Consider the following 18,564-nt stretch of genomic DNA (forward strand, 5'->3'; position numbering starts at 1 on the left):
TCTAGTAGCTCTAACTCAGTTTTATCGGGTGAATTCAGGGTGATTAGGGCACTTTTTTCCATTGATATGACTTGGAAAAAGTGTCCCAATCAACCTAAATTCACCATTACAAAAAAGATCATATTATGTAGGCCTATCCGCTTGGCGCTCGGTGCTCCATTGAATCCATATTTTTCAGTTTTATTCAAATTGAGGTTTTTAAAAAGAATTAGGGTGATGACGTCATAAAATATGATGACAGACATCCAAAAGCTTCGAATGTAAATATGACATGATAAGAATGACATTCGGTACAATCTAGTACGAACGGTCAGAACGACTGCTATGGCCATGGAATTCCGGTAGTTCTAGTGTTAATGGTATATTGCTGGTGTGTTTGGAAGAATTTGTAATGTACTAATAACACAAATAAGGTATACTTTAATTTAACTAATGAAGCATAATTAGTTCCTAAACAGGCACATACTTAACGTGCACCAACCCAGCTAACACAGAACGTTCCCCTAATGTTATTTTTTGGTTATTTTTTTGGGAACCAAATACTTACGTTAGGGGAACGTTCTTTTTTGGTTTTATTTTTATGTAACAATAAAATAACGTTCCCAGAACGTTGCTGGGTGGTTACCATAAAAAATAACGTTCTGGGAACCATAAACTAACATTCTGAGAATGTTCTGGGTACCAAAAACTAACGTTATGGGAACCAAAAATTGTTAGCTGGGAAGTATCCGTCTTGAAATTATGCTTCACTACAATTAAATTACAACTAAAATAGATTAGTTTAAAATTGATTGTTTCAAAATAGCCAACTTTAAGTAAACTAATCATCAACACACTTGAAGTATACTGATCATTAGTCTGAAAAGTATGCCAACATTAAAATACTTAGCATGGTTCATGGTTCATCACTGAAGAATTCAGGAACTGAAGAATGTTTTATACAGTTTTTAGAAACATCTGCAAACATTACTGTTTTGCCTTTTAGAAAAAATGACAAAGAATACAACGTTGAATACATCGGACATCTATTTTATTATTTGTATGCATAAAAAAAAAAAAACTTTGCTCTCTTGTGATTTTTAGACTGCAGCTGTGAACGGGACTTTTATTTTGGTCTGGAGATATGACGTCATAAGGTCGCGCCGCGCTCCTGTGTTGTGATTCGGCTGCAGAAAGGTTTGTGTTTTTAAACATTATTGCGTGTTTAAATCAGTGTAAAACAGTTCAGGATTTTTTGTATAATTTTACAAGAACTGTGAACTGAATTAATTAGTATTGAAAGTACCATTGCAATACTTTATCTGACATTATGAACGTTATTTTTGTGAGTAAAGTGCATCCAGACATGAGTAACAGAAAAGGTACGTCTCATTTCGCTCCCTATATCGTGAATAAATAAAAAAATAAAAAAACCTGAATTCGGTCACTGGCAAATAGTGTTGAGAGAAACGGGGGTTTGAAACTCCACCTCATTTGAATCAATTGCTTCCTAAAACGATTCAGTGACTCGTATAGCTCGAGCACATGCTGGTCAAATTGCTGTAAATACAACAGGAGCACTACATAAATGTGAATAATGACAATGGCGTTTTAAACAAGATCTACAAATCATTAAATATCAAATATAATTCACAAGTAACTAAGATGTGTTTGTATAATGGGTGTCCTTTTATTTGTAGCACTAGTTTGGCTAATCAAGCCATTAACTAGTTATCACTCTCTTACCAGTTCACTGAACTAGAGCTAATTGAGACGCACCCAGAGATTTAGTTTGGATTTACTTCTCTTTCCATTAATTATTCTCAGTTTAATCATGACAATTTGTCCAAACAGAAAAAGTCCTGGCGAAGCGACTGAGATCCATGTGACACACTATTATAAAGATGGCGTTTATTAAAGAGGAGAGTGAAGAAATAAGGATTGAAGAAACATTCAGCATAAAACAAGAAGAAACTGAGGACCAAAAAGGTTGGTTACATTCTCAAAGCTGAACTCTGTCATTTGATGCTTATTAAAATGTCAACCTCTACAGAAATGAATGACGTGTCACATTGAATTATTCAATTAAAAATAATACAAGTAGGCTGAACTAGACATTTACTTGTGTAACATTGAACCCAATTTCTACTTCTGAATTTAAAACAATGAAAACCATTCATTTTTATCACTTAATTATGTAACAGTATCTAACAAATACACTTTTACATGAAGCAAACAATTACATGTAACTGATCAACTTTACTTGTTGTTTATCAGTTACTTTTTTTTTTCCTCTCATCATCCAAAGCGCTCGCTGTATCAAACCGGCGTCTTCTAAACTCGGCGTTGTTTCCAGATGGACTAATTAAAAACACCTTTACCCCTGTAAATACTAATACTAAGGAAATGAGATAGACGAGATACATTTGGGTGACAATCCACATAAAAGCAACAATATTTAGAGCCTTAATAAAATTCCGGTAGTCAACAACACTTAGTTTCCAAGCAAAATATTATCATATTACCATACCTGAACATAAAAAGCAGTAATACACAGGCAATAAATAAGTCAGAAACACTAGGCTACTAAAAACTGCGTTAAACATTAACACAGTTATGCCTTCTGAAAACAACACTAAATAATGGGTTCATCAGTCCCTGCTCTTTTGGCAAACAGTCATTACTGTTTTTCATACCTGCAAACTCCAGACAGGTAGAAAAGATGAGGGTTTAAAATGTGCAACACTGTGCATATGCTACATAAGATTATGATGTGATTTTTGCATCGGCATGAACAAAAACGGCAGGCAGGCTGCCACTCAAATGTCCTAATTTAACTTAAAGGGATAGTTCGCCCAAAAATGATATTTAAGCCATGATTTACTCACCCTCAAGCCGTTCGAGATGCATATGTCAATCTTTTTTCAGACGAACACATTTTCAGTTATTTTAGAAAATGTCTTAGATCTTTCAGTGGTTATAATGTGAAGCTATGGGGTCCAGCTCGTTGAAGTCCGCAAATGAGCATGCATCCTTCACAAAAGTAATCCATCCGGCTCCAGGGGGATAAACGAAGGCCATCCGAGGGTAATCCGTGCGGTTTTGTCGTAAAAATAAACATATTTAAAACTTTATAAACGAAAATAACTGGCTTCCGGTCGCGGTCGACGCGCGTTCACGGAGATGGATGCTGGCATATGACGTACGACGTAGCGTAGGAAGCGGCGTGACGTAGAACGAACGTAGAGTTTTGTTTTGCTCTGCTCTCTGGCTGCGCTGTCACGTTCGTTCTACGTCACGACGCTTCCATCTCCATGAACGCGCGCCGACCGCCACCGGAAGCCAGTTATTTTCGTTTATAAAGTTTTAAATATGTTTATTTTTACTACAAAACCGCACGGATTACCCTCGGAAGGCCTTCGTTTATCCCCCTGGAGCCGGATGGATTACTTTTGTGAAGGATGCATGCTCATTTGCGGACTTCAACGAGCTGGACCCCATTGCTTCACACTATAACCACTGAAAGATCTAAGACATTTTCTAAAATAACTGAAAATGTGTTCGTCTGAAAAAAGATTGACATATACATCTCGAACGGCTTGAGGGTGAGTAAATCATGGGCTAAATATCATTTTTGGGCGAACTATCCCTTTAAGCCGGGCTCAGTCTACTGGACTTTCAGGTCGATTTATGCCCGATTTATGCCCAATTTACCCCTTCCGACATTAGGAGAGTAAAAATGCTTTGAACGCAACGCGTGAGTGTAGAAAGTTGCTAGCGCGCTACTGTAAACGATTAAAATTGGCGGTTAAAATCTTACCTCCAGTTCTCGCTGAAGAACAGACAATGCGTGCTGACCCCGTCTCCCCAACCATTTTCTCATCCACACTCGTTTAACTTTCTTCTGTTTTATTCTCGATTCAAACAATAGGTATTGATACAAGTTACCACGACACGGCATGCATAAATCGGCATAAAATGGGTGCATTTTGTTCATACCCGCTTCCCCGTAAGATCACGTGAGGTGCTAAATCTGGCATGATAATCTAAAGAATATCTTGAAGATCCGCCACGATTTTCAATTCTTGTAGTTTGTGGACGGTTAATATTTGAAGAGAAAACTGTGAAGATTCTCCTTATGTGCGTGATGCAACCAGATTCCACAATCGGTTAAGATTTAAAAACTGTAGTCTGGGCCCGGCATAAAGCCGAATCCTGGCTAAATCTAAGCCCTGTCTGAGAAACCAGGCCATTATCATTATAATGATTTAAAAAAAATTGAGTGTCCTGCTCCTTTTCTCTCTGTTGGTCCAGTAGACTACACTCACATATATACAGCCACGGTCTTAATCTTTCGAGTTTTCAATCTGGCAAGCAAAAGGAGTTCCACAGATGTGCACCTCAAACTGTGGTTTGTGTATCCGTGTGAGAGTCCAGCTGCATCGCTAATTATCACCATGCCGTGGTAGTTTTGTCCCATCGGTTTTCTAGAGTACCACTGTTTCTTTTGTCAAATAAATCCTGGTTTTATTGTAGTGGATGGAGATCAAAAACATCTGCGAATAAAGGGCCAGGCACTTTTTTTTGAACTATCAACGGGCGCACTTGCGTTGTTGGGTTCAGCATAGATGCAACCCTTGTAATTTTCTTCATGTGGGGCTTTTATGGTAAATAATTCTCGTGTTAGATGTTTGTTTCCTTCTCTCCATCGTCTTGCCAGATACAGTTGTACATTGAACCATACTTACCGAACGAGGCCAATTACTGTTTTTGGCGATAGCACGTCCACTTTTCTTATTAGGTCCATGTCTGGAGGTGAGATCTAGGAATGATGCTGGCTAATGTGTTTCCAGTTTTGATGACTGATTTGACAATATTGCTGGAGTTAAAGGTAGCGCTCCTCAGGATGTCAGACTTACTTTAAAATATCTGGTGAAACTAGCACTCATGGCCATATAATTGGCAATCAGATAAGTCTGGCCGTTGTCATGACAGAACTGATGTATTAAATGTCCGTTGCATCTATTGAGATCCTCTGCCTCTAACGTGTCGTAATCCGTCTGCATCTTTTTTCTCAATCATCCAATCTTTGAGAAGTGTCATTGCCCATAATGTAGCTTTTTGTGTTAATTTCATAGCAGTCGTCCTGTGTTTTAAAGGGTTAGTTCACCCAAAAATGAAAATTTTGTCAGTAATTACTCATCCTCATGTTGTTCCAACCGCGTAAGACCTTCGTTCATCTTCGAAACACAAATTAAGATATTTTAGATTAAATCTGAGAGCTGGATCACTCCTTCATAGACTTCTAGGTGGCCCAAACTTGCTGGCCCAGAAAAGTTATTAAAGAGATCGTTAATATAGTCCAAGTGACTACAGTGGCTCAATCTTAAGTTTATCAAGTGACGAGAATACTTTTTGTGCGCAAAAACAAACAAAAATAACAACTTTATTCCACTATTCATTTCCTTCTATCTGGGCCTCGAGTTAGTTTACGTAGTGTTTTTGCGCAGCGCGTCTGTGTTGTTCGTTACACGCATCACACACATGACCAGCGTCGGCCAATAGTGAGCCTACGTGGTGACGTGTAACACAGAATTTTCATTTTTGGGTGAACTAACCCTTTAATGTCAGTCTCATTCAGCTCTTTGTGTCTTGTAGTTGTAGAGTTTTTTTTTTATTTTATTTTTTTTAAAGGGATAGTGCACCCAAAAATGAAAATTGTCATAATTTACTCACCCTCATGTCGTTCCAAACTCAAAAGACTTTCGTTCATCTTGGGAACACAAATGAAGATCTCTGAGAGATTTCTGTTCCTCCATTGACAGCTACGCAACCACTACTTCGACGCTTCAAAAAGTTCATAAAGAGATCATAAACCTAATACAGATGAATTGAGCAGTTTAGTCCAAAGTTTCTGAAGAGACTCGATTCCCTTTTTTTTTGATGGAGCAGAATGAATTTAGTCGTTTTATTAATATATTATTATATTTTATTATAATGAGTGTTTAATAAGGGGTTTGATTAGTGCCTGCTTGAAAGTATTTGGGGCATGTCCTAAAGAAATATAGGATCCAGCATATCATCATGTCTGTTGCTTTGTGCCAATTAAACTGGGGTTAACTGGTATTTGTCTGTTTCTGCCTTAGACCTGCTGCTGCTGAAAGAGGAGTGTCAAGAACTGAATGATTTGGAAGAAAAATTTAACCCGGGAGAGAGCCTTTTCACCTGCCAACAGTGTGGAAAAAGTTTCACTCAAAAGGCAAACCTTAACAGGCACATAAGAATTCACACCAGAAAGAAGACTTACAGTTGCCCTCAGTGTGCAAAGAGTTTTACACAGAACAAATACCTTAATGCCCACATGAGAACTCACACTGGAGAAAAGCCTTTCACGTGTCTTCAGTGTGAGAAGAGTTTCTCACTAAAAGGAAATCTTAAGACTCACATGAGAATTCACAATGGAGAGAAACCATTCAAATGCCCTCATTGTGTAAAGCGTTTTACACACAAAAAAAACCTTAATACCCACATGAGACATCACACTGGAGTGAGTCCCTACTTATGCGATCTCTGTGGCAAGAGCTTCTCACGAAAAGAAAGTTTTAAGACTCACATGACTATTCACACTGGAGAGAAGCCGTTCATATGTCAGTGTGGAAAGAGTTTCAGATGTAAAGAAAACCTTAATCAGCACGTGAGTATTCACTCAAGAGACAAATGTTGTGTATGCCATCAGTGTGGAAAGGGTTTCACAGACAGGAAACGCCTTAAGAGGCATGTGAAAACTCACATCAGAGGGAAGCCTTTCACGTGCCATCACTGTGGAAAGTGTTTCGCAAAGAAGGCAAACCGTGAGGATCATGTGAGAATTCACACTGGAGAGAAGCCTTTCACCTGCCCTCACTGTGGAAAGTGTTTCACAGTTAAAGGAAACCTTAACATTCACATGAGAGTTCACACTCGAGAGAAGCCTTACAAGTGTCTTCAGTGTGAGAAGAGTTTCACATATCACACAATCCTGAAACGTCATTTGCAAACTCATTCTGGAAAGAAAATGCAGTGTTCCGTGGTGTGACGAGGTTTAGAAAGACTAGCAATTTCAAAAGTCACCTGTGCATTCACTCTGGAGGAAGACAATTCAATTGTGATCAGTGAAGAACTTTTTTTTTTGCCTTTCACACTTACATCTACATATGCAAATGTGCATATCTGTGTCAAATTTACCGCAGCTGAATGTGGGCCATCTCTGGTTGTCTACCTTCATGACCACTTATATTATTTGCATCCTTCACCTCTTTATACTTTGACTTATGGCATTTAATTTTTTTTATGTGCATGTGTAATCCTCTGGCCCCACCTGACCGTCATCTTTGCTATAGTTTAAAATATTGAGCGTTTGAGGTAGACGTCCTATAATTTCGACTATGTAGAGGCATCACTCAATTCTAGGGGTATAACAATATATCGTGTCACAATATATCGCAATTCAAAAATGCAAGATGGCTCACCCAAAATAAGAAAAAATTCAAGTTTTCAGAGTTTTAGTGTCAGTACTACATTAAACTACTATATATAATGTGGAATATAATGTATAATAATGCTATGGGGGAATTTTTGTGGGTCCTGATAATCCCAAATATCTGATGTTGCCAGTAAAAAGTGGCCTACATTATTTAAAATATATCTAGTCAGTGACAGAGTGCAAGCATATTTGTCTAAAATAATTATCTATTTTCAGCTTCAGAATCATGAATATTTTTATTCTGGTGTCACCATTAGCCGCTTTCCGACCGGAGGAACCTTTTCACAGTTCCTAGAACTATTGGCTAAAGTACCCGGATGTCGGCGTGTTCGCACCGCAGGAACTAGGAACGATTTTAGTTCTAGGAACTCCATTTGGAGGAACTAATTTAGGTCCTACTTCAGAGTAGGGTCTAAACCAGCACTATAGGAACTACCCGTGACGTTAGTGTACGCTGATTGACCGAACGCACGCGGAACACCAGCACCCGCCATTTTTAAAACAGCTATATGTAAACACACAGATTATAGCCTATATATTTACTCCAGAAACTAACTATACAAACATGGAAAACAGTGATAGATGGGTCTCTAAACCTTTATGCTGAAGAGAAAATCCAACGCAACTTTGAGGGGACCAAGCCAAACATGATTATGTTTATCTGCTCAGCTAGCAACACTGGACATCAACCACAAGGCATAGGCTAATAACCTTTTTTCATATACTGTCTACTTTCTATAACAGTTCTATCTAATAACATGTTAAACAGTACTGTTAGACAGATCGCTAACTAATAAACACAGAGAATGCGAGCATTGTTTGCTTTGTTGTTTTCAGCGCCGCCAAAATAAAGGTCCGTCACGCCGTCAAAATAAAAGTCGCCGTGCCTGGGTCACTCCCTTACCCCTCCTACTAGTTCCTATGGCCACTTGGCCAGTGCGAACGCAAACAGCAAAACTGAGTTTGGGGGAGAGTAGTTCTTAGAACTGTTTAGAAGTGGACAGTTCCTAGAACTAAGTTCCTGTAACTACTTGGTCGGAAAGCGGCTATTGTCCTGTGCATTGGGTTTCCAGCACCAAGTCCAAGCCTATTCATTTACAACCACAATGTAATATCAAATTTAGCACTTTAAATCAAAAGTAAATTTTTTGTTAACCTTTTATCATATGTCTTGGAGTATCGCAATAATATTGTATCGTTAGTCCAGTATTGTGATATGTGGGTGGTTGACGTGAACTCAAATCCAAAGTGGAAAAAAAAATATTTCTAAAATGTATGTCAAATGTCTTATAATTATATTGCTTAATATGTGAATAACTCAAAACTGAATGTGTCCCTTTCTAATTCCTTATTTATTTAGCATTTTATTAACTTTTTTGTGTGGTAGTCCCAAATATTGTCCACCGGTGTGACAACATTTTTTATGTTAATATTTAATTCAGAGATTGTGTGACAGATAAGACAAATATGCACAATCCTTATCAATTTGTCCTTATTACATTCCCACATCAAAAGTAACCAATAAAAATTCACAATCATGTTATTATCCCACTATAAGATGTACACATAGGGACTTTACCCAAACGCCTGGATTATATTCAATATAATTAGTATAAAACCTAATGAAGCTTCAATCCATCCTTATATGTGCATAGTGATGATATCATTATTATACTATTCAACACCTTTTACATAAATTTGTGCATTTAAAGGACTTTTCCACTTATAATTCAGTTTGTCACACCACAGGACATTTCGTCACACCATTGGACAACAAAAAGTACCGGTATGCCCCTGTTTTGTACAAAGTCACATTTATTATTTCTTGTTCAAATAATTTTAAAAAATCATTAAAATAAAGTTACAACTCCAAGTTCAAATGTGTTTTGTACAATAAAGTCAGAAGAAAGAAGAATAAACGATGCCCGTGGAATCTGCCTAACAAACATCGATTTCATTGGCCTTTTTATGCAGTGGTATTACGCAACAAGGAAGTGTATACAAACTGGATACCACTGTTTTCAGTGGAATCTGAGAAATGCGGCAAACAAGACCGCACCTCTCTATCATTAACAGTTTTTAAGATAATTACACATATGTAAAAGTACGCAATTTTGGGCGGTATCGCCTAATCTGTCCCCATAACATTTATATTCATATCCCATTGAAATGTGCGATCTCAAGAGCTTAAAACCATAGACAGTATATAAACTGGACACAGCGACCCTATTGGATTCAACGGAGACAAGTGAAGTCAATTAGAAGCTCTCACTTCCTGGTGGTCGAGTGTACTGCGCAGACTCAAACTGAGCTTGACGACGTAGATGTGACGTGAGCAAACCGTCTGTCTTCTAGTAGCTGTGCCAAGAGAAATCTGAATCATTCCCTTCCAAAACTTGCAGAGACGAAGAGTGTAAGTAGGAGCTGTCCATGAGCTAGGAGCAGGAGAAACTTTTGCTAAGTATTCTGATTAATTATTTTGTCATTTTGCCTCCACGTCCCCCCGATTGCCCGCGAGCTTCTCCTCCTGTCCATTCGGTAATTCTCTACTGTGCGACAGAGAGTTGCGTGGTTATGACGCAATCGTTAGCCTATTTTTACAAAAACTGCATCTACGGGGCCATAGTGTAAGATACAAGGGGCCGTAACGTAAGATACAAGGGGCCATAACGTAAGATACAAGGGGCCATAATGTAAGATACAAGGTAATGGAGCCATTTATACATTTTCGTGTTTCTTTAGTAATAAATAATGGACAAATGGAGTCTTTAAACGCCTCAGATGTAAAGTTATTCGCTGTCAAAGTGACACCAAAATGAATGGGAGTCAATGGAATGCTAACAGCAGGTGATGGTCTGCTAATCAATGGCGGCGCCCGGGAGAAGCTTCAATATTTTATGAAACCCTGCCCACCTGCTTAAAACAACTAACTGAGCTAGCGATGACTCTCCTCTTCCTGATTCGCATCAGCTATGAAATCAGCATGATATGATTAGTTTCTAAAGCTGTCAATCATCTCACGTGAACCAACCAGACCATAAGGCTGTTCTAAAGCAATGACGCTGTCTGTGTATAGTTCCTTATTCTGAGCTACAAACACAACTAAACACATCTTTTCATCTGATTCAAGAAGCTAATAAATGCAGGATTCAAATATATCTGTTTTGTGTGTGTGATTTCTGTCCGATTTTGGTTATTTTATAGGAACAAAGAATGTTTACGTCCACTGGTGTGACAGCCATTTCCACCAGTGTGACGCTGATTTCATGTCACACTATAGGACAGTGCTGTCACACCAGTGGACATTTTCAAGATCAAGGCCAGTTTGCAGCCTAGTTATATGAGAGACAGTCTTCAATCCTGACTAACAGTGTTAAGGTTTACATTATTTTCAATAGTCAATCAATATAAATTGATGAAAATTTTCAGATCAATACTTAGATTATGTCACACCAAAGGACTGCATAATGGATCCCATTTCCAACAGTGCAAGGAAATAGCAATATTATGAAAATATTTGAAACAGGACTCACCTTGTGGGCAGTCCATGTACTCCAGTGAGGTCTACTGTACTTCCTGGATGAAGAAGGGCCCCTCTCAGTAATAGGGTGCCCAAATTAATGCCTGTTTTATATCTACAGAATGGCGTCACACCAGGTGGACACCAGTTTTGCGGACAAAATGTAATGCGTCACAATTATTTTAAATGGGGACCTTATGATTTATAACCTTTAGTTTCATTAAGTTAACACCGCTATAACATCTATTCAAGTATTTTAATGTATTTGGACTTATTTTTAATTTAATTACGGTAGTTTTAAGATAAGCAACGCTACCCCGGACAGTCACGCCAGTGGACAAATGTCATGTTTAAAACTAAATATTTACATATTTGAATTATAATACTCATTAATTACAGATGTATTAGTTCTGGAAGATTAAACTGTATATAACAACAGATATTTTAATTAAATATTATATATTTTTATTTATATTTGTCACCATGAACACAAAAATGTAGCGTCACGTCAACCACCCATGTATCGAATCGTGACATGAAGGTATTGTTACACCCCTGCTCAATTCCATGTATTGATGCCTCTGAATCAAAATATAGTTGAACTTCTGTCTTGCTGTGAAATGCCACAATGTAACAGAGATTATAAATAAAGGACATAAACTGAAAGAAACAATGCTTGACCCTGCTCCTGGAGGACCCCCAACACTGCATGTTTTGGGTTTCTCCCTAAAACAAACCTGATTCAGTTCATAAGAAACTTAAAGGACCTGTCAGACAGAGGAGCCTTTCATAATGTGCAGTTGGGATTCCTTTAGCACCAGGGTTAAGAAATGAACTTTGCATTAATTGTTTCTGCTGATTATAGCTTATTTTGTCAAGTAATTTTTTTTTTTATTGTTGTAATATCTGAATTTCCTGACTTTAATTTTTTAATTTTAAAATAATGGTCAAGATTAAGATTTTTTTTTTTTTTTTTATCAGCACAGGTGATTCTTTGTTGATACTTACTGTTTCCTTTCAAATCAATTTGGTGCAATAAACAATCCAAAGCAGTTTGTCTTTTGGCCTTTCCTTGCTAAATATACAATAGAGCAGTGGTTCTCAACTGGTTTGGCCATGTGACCAACATTTTTACATGGTCATTAAGACATTGCAAATTTATTGCTCAAAAATGGTTCACACACACACACTTTACCTTAGATACACATACATTGTAAGAATATCACTAACACTGATAAATAAACAGTATAAGTCAAAGCTATTGAATAGCAGTCCCAAACAATTTTTTGCTAATAGAATACAGTTAGTGAGCTGGTATGAGCCAACACAGTCATACATTTTTTTTTTATAATGACGCAATGTATAAAAGTGATATTTTGGGTTAAGGTTACAGAAACAACAGTTACAATGCTAAACAAAAAAATACTAACATAATCTCTCATAAAACATGAACACTGTTCCTGATGAATAGAATAAATGCGTGTCCTCGCACCGTAAAAAGTTCAACAGGTGAGGGTGGCAGGGTTTCTGCAGGGATCTTCAAATTAAATGTAATGCTTTTTAATGCCATTTTTTACATTTTTAATGCCATACATGACCCATGACTAACCACGGATATTTTATGTATATATATACAGTACTTTAAACATATAAAAATCAACATAAACATTTAAATTTACAGTACATAAAATAAGAAAAAATGATGTAGACTTTTATTCAGCCGAGTGGGTGATGTACTTAAGGTATCAAGAGTAAAAGTAAAGGAATTCTGCAGGAAAAAAACCTTGTCGGGGTTTTTATGATGTTTTGCATTTATATTACTGCATATGTTGCATTTTACTTCTGAATATTTTCAAGGTTGATACATTTAAACTATATACGTTTGTGTAGTTTAATGTAAAACAATGCATCATATTGTAAAATAACAATTTTGTAGTGTTGCTGTCCTGTGTGGGGAAATTACTTCGAGTATTAACTAAGTATGTAGTTCCTTACATATCACCACTGGTTATTTTGAAAATTAAAGTAACAAAATGTAGGCCTATTGTCACAATATTAACAAATTGTTGCTAACTACAGCTCCGTCCCATTTCAAAGGACGCATCTTAAGCGCTCGGACCGGTCTAACCTACGGAGGATTGTTCTTGTCGCCGATGACGAGCGGGAGTAACATTCGCACTGGACTTTTTATATTCAACTGGGTTTTATATTCAAATAGGGTTGAAAACCTGTGTAAATATATTTACCATGGTCCATTTATGTGCATAATAAAAAGAATACACTAGCCTACAAAATCGCATCAAGGTAAGATAGGCTATAAATGAACATTTGAATCTTCGGCTAAGCCGAAAGTACATGACCTGAAACATCCTTAATACCATGTCCTCCAGTAAAATATAAAACATAAAAATGACAATAGCCAATTCTGGCTCCATAGCTGTTTACTCAATTATATCAAATGAATTATCAGGATGGCAGCATACTCTCGCACCGTTGCTTGGCGCCTGGAGCGGTAATCGGGAACACCTGGCTTATGGGCTGAAATATGTGCCACCAGAAACTGAATTTGAATCAATTATATTTGAATTTGAATTGCTAAACTTGAATAATTGCATTGAAAAACTGAATTTGAATCACATAATTTGAAATTGTATTGTTTAATTTGAATAATTGCATTGAAAAACTGAATTTGAATTGTATAATTTGAAATTGAATTTATTTGTTTGGAACTGAAGTCCAATACAATTTGATCCTCACTGAAAATTCAACTCTCTATATATCCTCACATTCAGTTCTCACAATTCAGATTCAGATCACCAAATTCAATTTCAGGTTACTGTGACAGACATCCGGGTAGTTGGAGGATGAAGGAAGAGCAATCGAGTGCAGATCGATAGATAGAGTTATCCCTTATACTGTGTGTGTGTAATATATATATATATATATATATATATATATATATATATATATATATATATATATATATATATATATATATATATATATATATATAAATCTGCCTGAATATATATATATACCTGAATCAGCCTGAAGCCTATAACTAATATATATATATAGAGAGAGAGAATAATTTATTTAACACTAGAACTACCGGAATTCCAAAACTACTAAAACGACCATAGCGGTCATTTTGACCGTTCATACTTTGACGGTCATATGGCCGTACTGAACGTCATTTTCGTCATGTCATATCTACATTGGAACCTTCTTTTTAAGGTTTCCAATGAAGCTTTTAATACCTGTCATCATGTTATGACGCTATCGCCCTTAAAACAAGCACAAAATAAAGGTTTTTTTGTTTTGTTTTTTTTTTACCGCACTCACCACGTGAAAAGACATGCAAAAATGTTAGGAAACGTCAAAGCTTCATACCGTTTAGTAACCCTGTTTGTAAATAAGTTCAATAATCAATACAAAATCTAAAAATAAATGGATCTACAATGTTACGATAGGTAATAATAAAGACAAGGACACAAAATTTAAATTCGAATGTGAAAATGTATTTTCCAGCCTAATTGATAAATATTTTCTTTGTAAAATAAAAACAAATCTTATGATACAATAACTTATAACATATATACAATAACAAAAACACTATATACATTTTAATACATTAAAAACTTTCATGGACACGTATGCAGCACAATACAGTACTTACACACAAAAACAGGCTAAGAAAAAACATTAGCTAAACAAGAAAACGAACTGCTTTAGAACGATTTTCAGTGAACAAAAAAATATTAACGAACAAAAGGTTAACACGTTTTCCTCCAAGTGGGCTCATCTGAACGGCGCAAACACCCCGCATCATTCACTGACGCTTACGCACAGTCCACACAGGTAAACACCGCCTTTCGTGTGCAACTCCCACACACTACTTTGTGACATTTGGCACATGTCTCCTTTGTTTTATTTTGTTTGCAGTTTCTCTTTACTTGGCACTGCCTTCTTCTCTCCATCTGCTGCTGCTCCTGCCCGGGTTCTGGCTCTCGCACCACCAGTTGTGTGGCTTTGGATTTAATGTGGTCGGAGCGAAGTTCGCTCGCCAGTCGCGTGATGAAGTCCCTCCTTGAAACTTGCTCATTTGTGCACTTCTTGTACAATATGTGCGCGTTGATTGCAGCCAGGTCGAGGATGTTATAGAAAACAGCTACTGGCCATCTACGGGAGGGTGCTTTTACCGAGTATTTTCTAGCCATTTGATCTAGAACGTCTACTCCTACCTTGGTCTTGTTGTAGTAGGTGACCGTCTCTGGCTTGCTTTTCGGGCCACTTGTGATGCCAACAGCAGTGTGGACAGTGCTGAGCATGCAGACATTTCTGTTCTTTTTGCACTGATACACGGTCAGTGTTGCATCGCCACTTTTCAGCACCACTGTGCTGAACAGCGGCATTTGCACCTTTACGCACGGGGGGAGCTCTCGTCTGCTTTTGTTTACCGTGCCAACCAAGCTAGTTTTCTTGGCCTGAAGTGCCTTGGCCAGTACAAATGAAGTAAAAAAATTGTCGGTGGTGATGTTTCTTCCCTTCCCCAGGTATGGGTCGACCATTTTCAGCACCACACTGTCTCCAAGTCGTTGACCTGGCCTCCTCGTCACGTCTTTGCCCAGATAAGGCGCACCGTTTACCATATATTTGGTGTCGACATCCGCAGCAAGCCAGAATTTGATTCCGAATTTGTCCGGTTTGTTTGCAATATACTGGATGAAGCTGCACCTTGACTTAGTAGGGAATAACTGCTCATCCACAGTGATGTCGGCACCAGGCTTGTAGCAGGCGATGCAGTTTTGGACAAATCTGTCCCAAACATCACTCATAAGGGCAAACTTGTTATCTCGCAGGCGTGTGCGTCGGGTTTCCCTTCTGTCGAAACGCAGGAATCGCATTATTTCCTGAAACCTGTTTCGGGACATGGTCTCCTTGAAAAAAGCGCATCCCCACTCGGCTGACCAAAAGCTTGCCAAATCCATCCCTTTTCCACCTTGCGCGCCTCGAATGTAAATTAAACCAATGAAGGCTTTTAGCTCTTCAACTGTTATGTCCCATATTTCATCCTCCTTGACTCGGTGGGCCTCAGCCACGGTGCAGTCCCTTATGTGTTTCAGCATGCCATCATCCACTAAACACAAAAAGGCTGTAAGGGTATCTTCAATATTGCGCTTGGCGTGCGCTGTCGGGCCTGCGGCTTCAGTTATTACATTTTGGCATTGTCGCCTTCCTCTGTCTTCACCCAGCTCTATATAGGTCCACACTGTGCCGTCTTTCGCCGTTTCACGCCTTTCGGCTGTAAGTGGGTTTATTAGGCCAGCTTCCTCATCTCGTGGTGGACTGTGTTGTCTTGACACAGCAGGCATATCTGATGGATCAGGATTTTGCACTATTGGCAAAAAAAAAAAAAAAAAAAAAAAAAGAACAGAACAGACTAATTACTTTTTTAGTTCATGAAATCGTAATCTTGTTAGGACTAATTAGCCCATATGATTTCTACTAGCCTGACAATATAGTATAATACTAGCAATAGAATAATAATAATGAAAAGATGTGTGCATTCATTCACAATTTTACCTCAGGGTGCCTGAGGTAAAAAAGTGAATGAATGGATCGGTCGTCAGGAAAGGTGCGTCGGTAACAGCGGTGGGTGTGTGAGAGGAAAAATAATAGGACAAACATTTTCGATAGCAGATCTGATCGGCATAGCCTACCTTAGATAGTTAGAGACGGATAACTATAACGTTACTTTGAAGTAACGTATTATTGATAATATGGCTTGTCTGCCTCACAAAGTATAAAAATATAGCTAGAGAAGAAGAGAAACATACCTGGAATATTATCCGATGGAACAAGGTCAGTTCCAGGATTGGAGATGTCCAGCCGGCTCTTTTTTCGACGGGGAATTAATTCATTATCTGAATCACTCTCAGAGCTGAATGAACTGTCCAGGGACCAAGAGACATCGCTGTCCTGATCCGAACCTGCTCCTCCATCAGACTCCTCATCGTCAAGCCTCCTAAGCATGGCTAAAACCTCTGTGGCTGTCATTGTTCTTTTTGATGACATTTTCGTTAGCTCAAATGTATAACTTATAGCAGCTAGTGTTGGAATAGCTTTAACAAAAAAGGACAGATCGTTGCTATGCTACGGGTACCAATAGGCGGGAAATGTAGCGGATTTATGTATCAATAATGCGTGCGGTCAAAATGACCGCTATGGCCATTCTAGGTAGAAATAGTCAGAACTGTTTTTTGTTTTGTGATTTTAATAAAATAACAGTGTCAGAATAAAATATACACATATTTAGGAAAAGTCAGAGTCCTACAGCCAAATTGATTTTATTTTAACAAAGTTATTACACTGTAAAATTTAAAAACGGTCAAAATGACCGTCTTGGGAGTTCTAGTGTTAAAAGACTTGAAGTCTCATGTTGGTTTGTGGTTAACGTTAATTATATTTCCATTATACTCTCAGTGGCCAACATTATACAGACGGATATCGACAGATAATGTTTTGTCTTCATTTTATTGTTGGATCTGTTTAAATGCACTTTATCATGGTAAGTTAGTAAGATTTGGGGTTGTTTTGAATATAACTGTGTCTGTTTGTTAGTTAATACCTACCTAAATCTAATAAATATTTTTATGAAGTCATCCCTCCGGATCTTCTGTATCCACTCAGCCCGTACCGCAGCGTCAACGGGGAATGCATGAAAGCTGACTTCTCTGTTATAACGTGACGACATGGTACATAACGGCACACAACAATGAAGTTCTGAGGCTGTCACCCTCTGAAAGGCAAGTCACCTCTCTTGAATCCTAAAAACACTCATTGTGAAAAATATCGCTGTGGTAATGGAACTCGGTCGCTGTTGTCTCTCGCTCTCGCTGCCTCCCGCTCTCGCTGTCAGATCACCGGAAGTTTTCACCGGAAGTACTGGCCCACACACTCAAGTTCGAAACGTCAACGGTCGCCATTTTGTGCACGGAGCGAATTAGGAAATCCTACGGAGGCTACATTGTGCGTCCTTCGGAGGACGCATAGGCTGCATCATTTGAAGTCCGCGGCCTTCGAAGGATGCAGCCTTCACATTGGGACACAGCTAATGACAACACAGAACACATGGCAGGATCACATGACTGGAACAGGGGATCACATGACAGACATGAAACAAGAACATGAAACAAAACCACAACTCTTAGGCCAATTTTGTCACAACTTTCCTGCTCAAAAACAACTCCATGTCATCCCTGAACACAAAATCAAACGTAAAAGGTTTTCTGAAAGCTTCCAATCGTTGAGAGCCTTTTCCTCGTCCTCTTCATTCTGTCATGGGTTGCGCTATGTAAATGCACACGAAGATGAAGAACGTAGGCAGTATTTAATAAATCCATACAAGGAAAACAGCAAACTGACACAGTCATACAATAGATGAGACCAAACAGCTGGACTGAAACAGAACTGAACTTATATACAGGTGATAATGATTGATGAGTGCACTGCAGAACATAATTAGTGTCTGTGACAACAA

General features: G+C 38.1%; 1 protein-coding gene across 1 annotated transcript; it reads left to right on the forward strand.

The window, feature by feature from the left end:
* Positions 1 to 1,119: 1,119 nt before the first annotated feature.
* LOC311289008 (uncharacterized protein) lies at positions 1,120 to 8,821 on the forward strand. Its single transcript, XM_084406752.1, has 3 exons — positions 1,120 to 1,176; positions 1,834 to 1,968; positions 6,126 to 8,821. The coding sequence occupies exons 2-3, from the start codon at positions 1,884 to 1,886 to the stop codon at positions 7,052 to 7,054; spliced, it is 1,014 nt and encodes a 337-aa protein (XP_084262878.1). The 5' UTR covers positions 1,120 to 1,176; positions 1,834 to 1,883; the 3' UTR covers positions 7,055 to 8,821.
* The last annotated feature ends 9,743 nt before the right edge of the window (positions 8,822 to 18,564 follow it).

The sequence above is a fragment of the Rutilus rutilus genome (assembly GCF_951802725.1).
Source record: "Rutilus rutilus genome assembly, chromosome: 4".
Classification (NCBI taxonomy): domain Eukaryota; kingdom Metazoa; phylum Chordata; class Actinopteri; order Cypriniformes; family Leuciscidae; genus Rutilus; species Rutilus rutilus.

What these genes read in the sequence shown, in the direction of transcription:
- LOC311289008 (XM_084406752.1), top strand. Translation starts at nt 1,884, where the DNA reads ATGGCGTTTATTAAAGAGGAGAGTGAAGAAATAAGGATTGAAGAAACA. An exon ending in AGAAACTGAGGACCAAAAAG is followed by an intron (nt 1,969 to 6,125) that starts GTTGGTTACATT and finishes TTTCTGCCTTAG; the next exon opens with ACCTGCTGCTGCTGAAAGAG.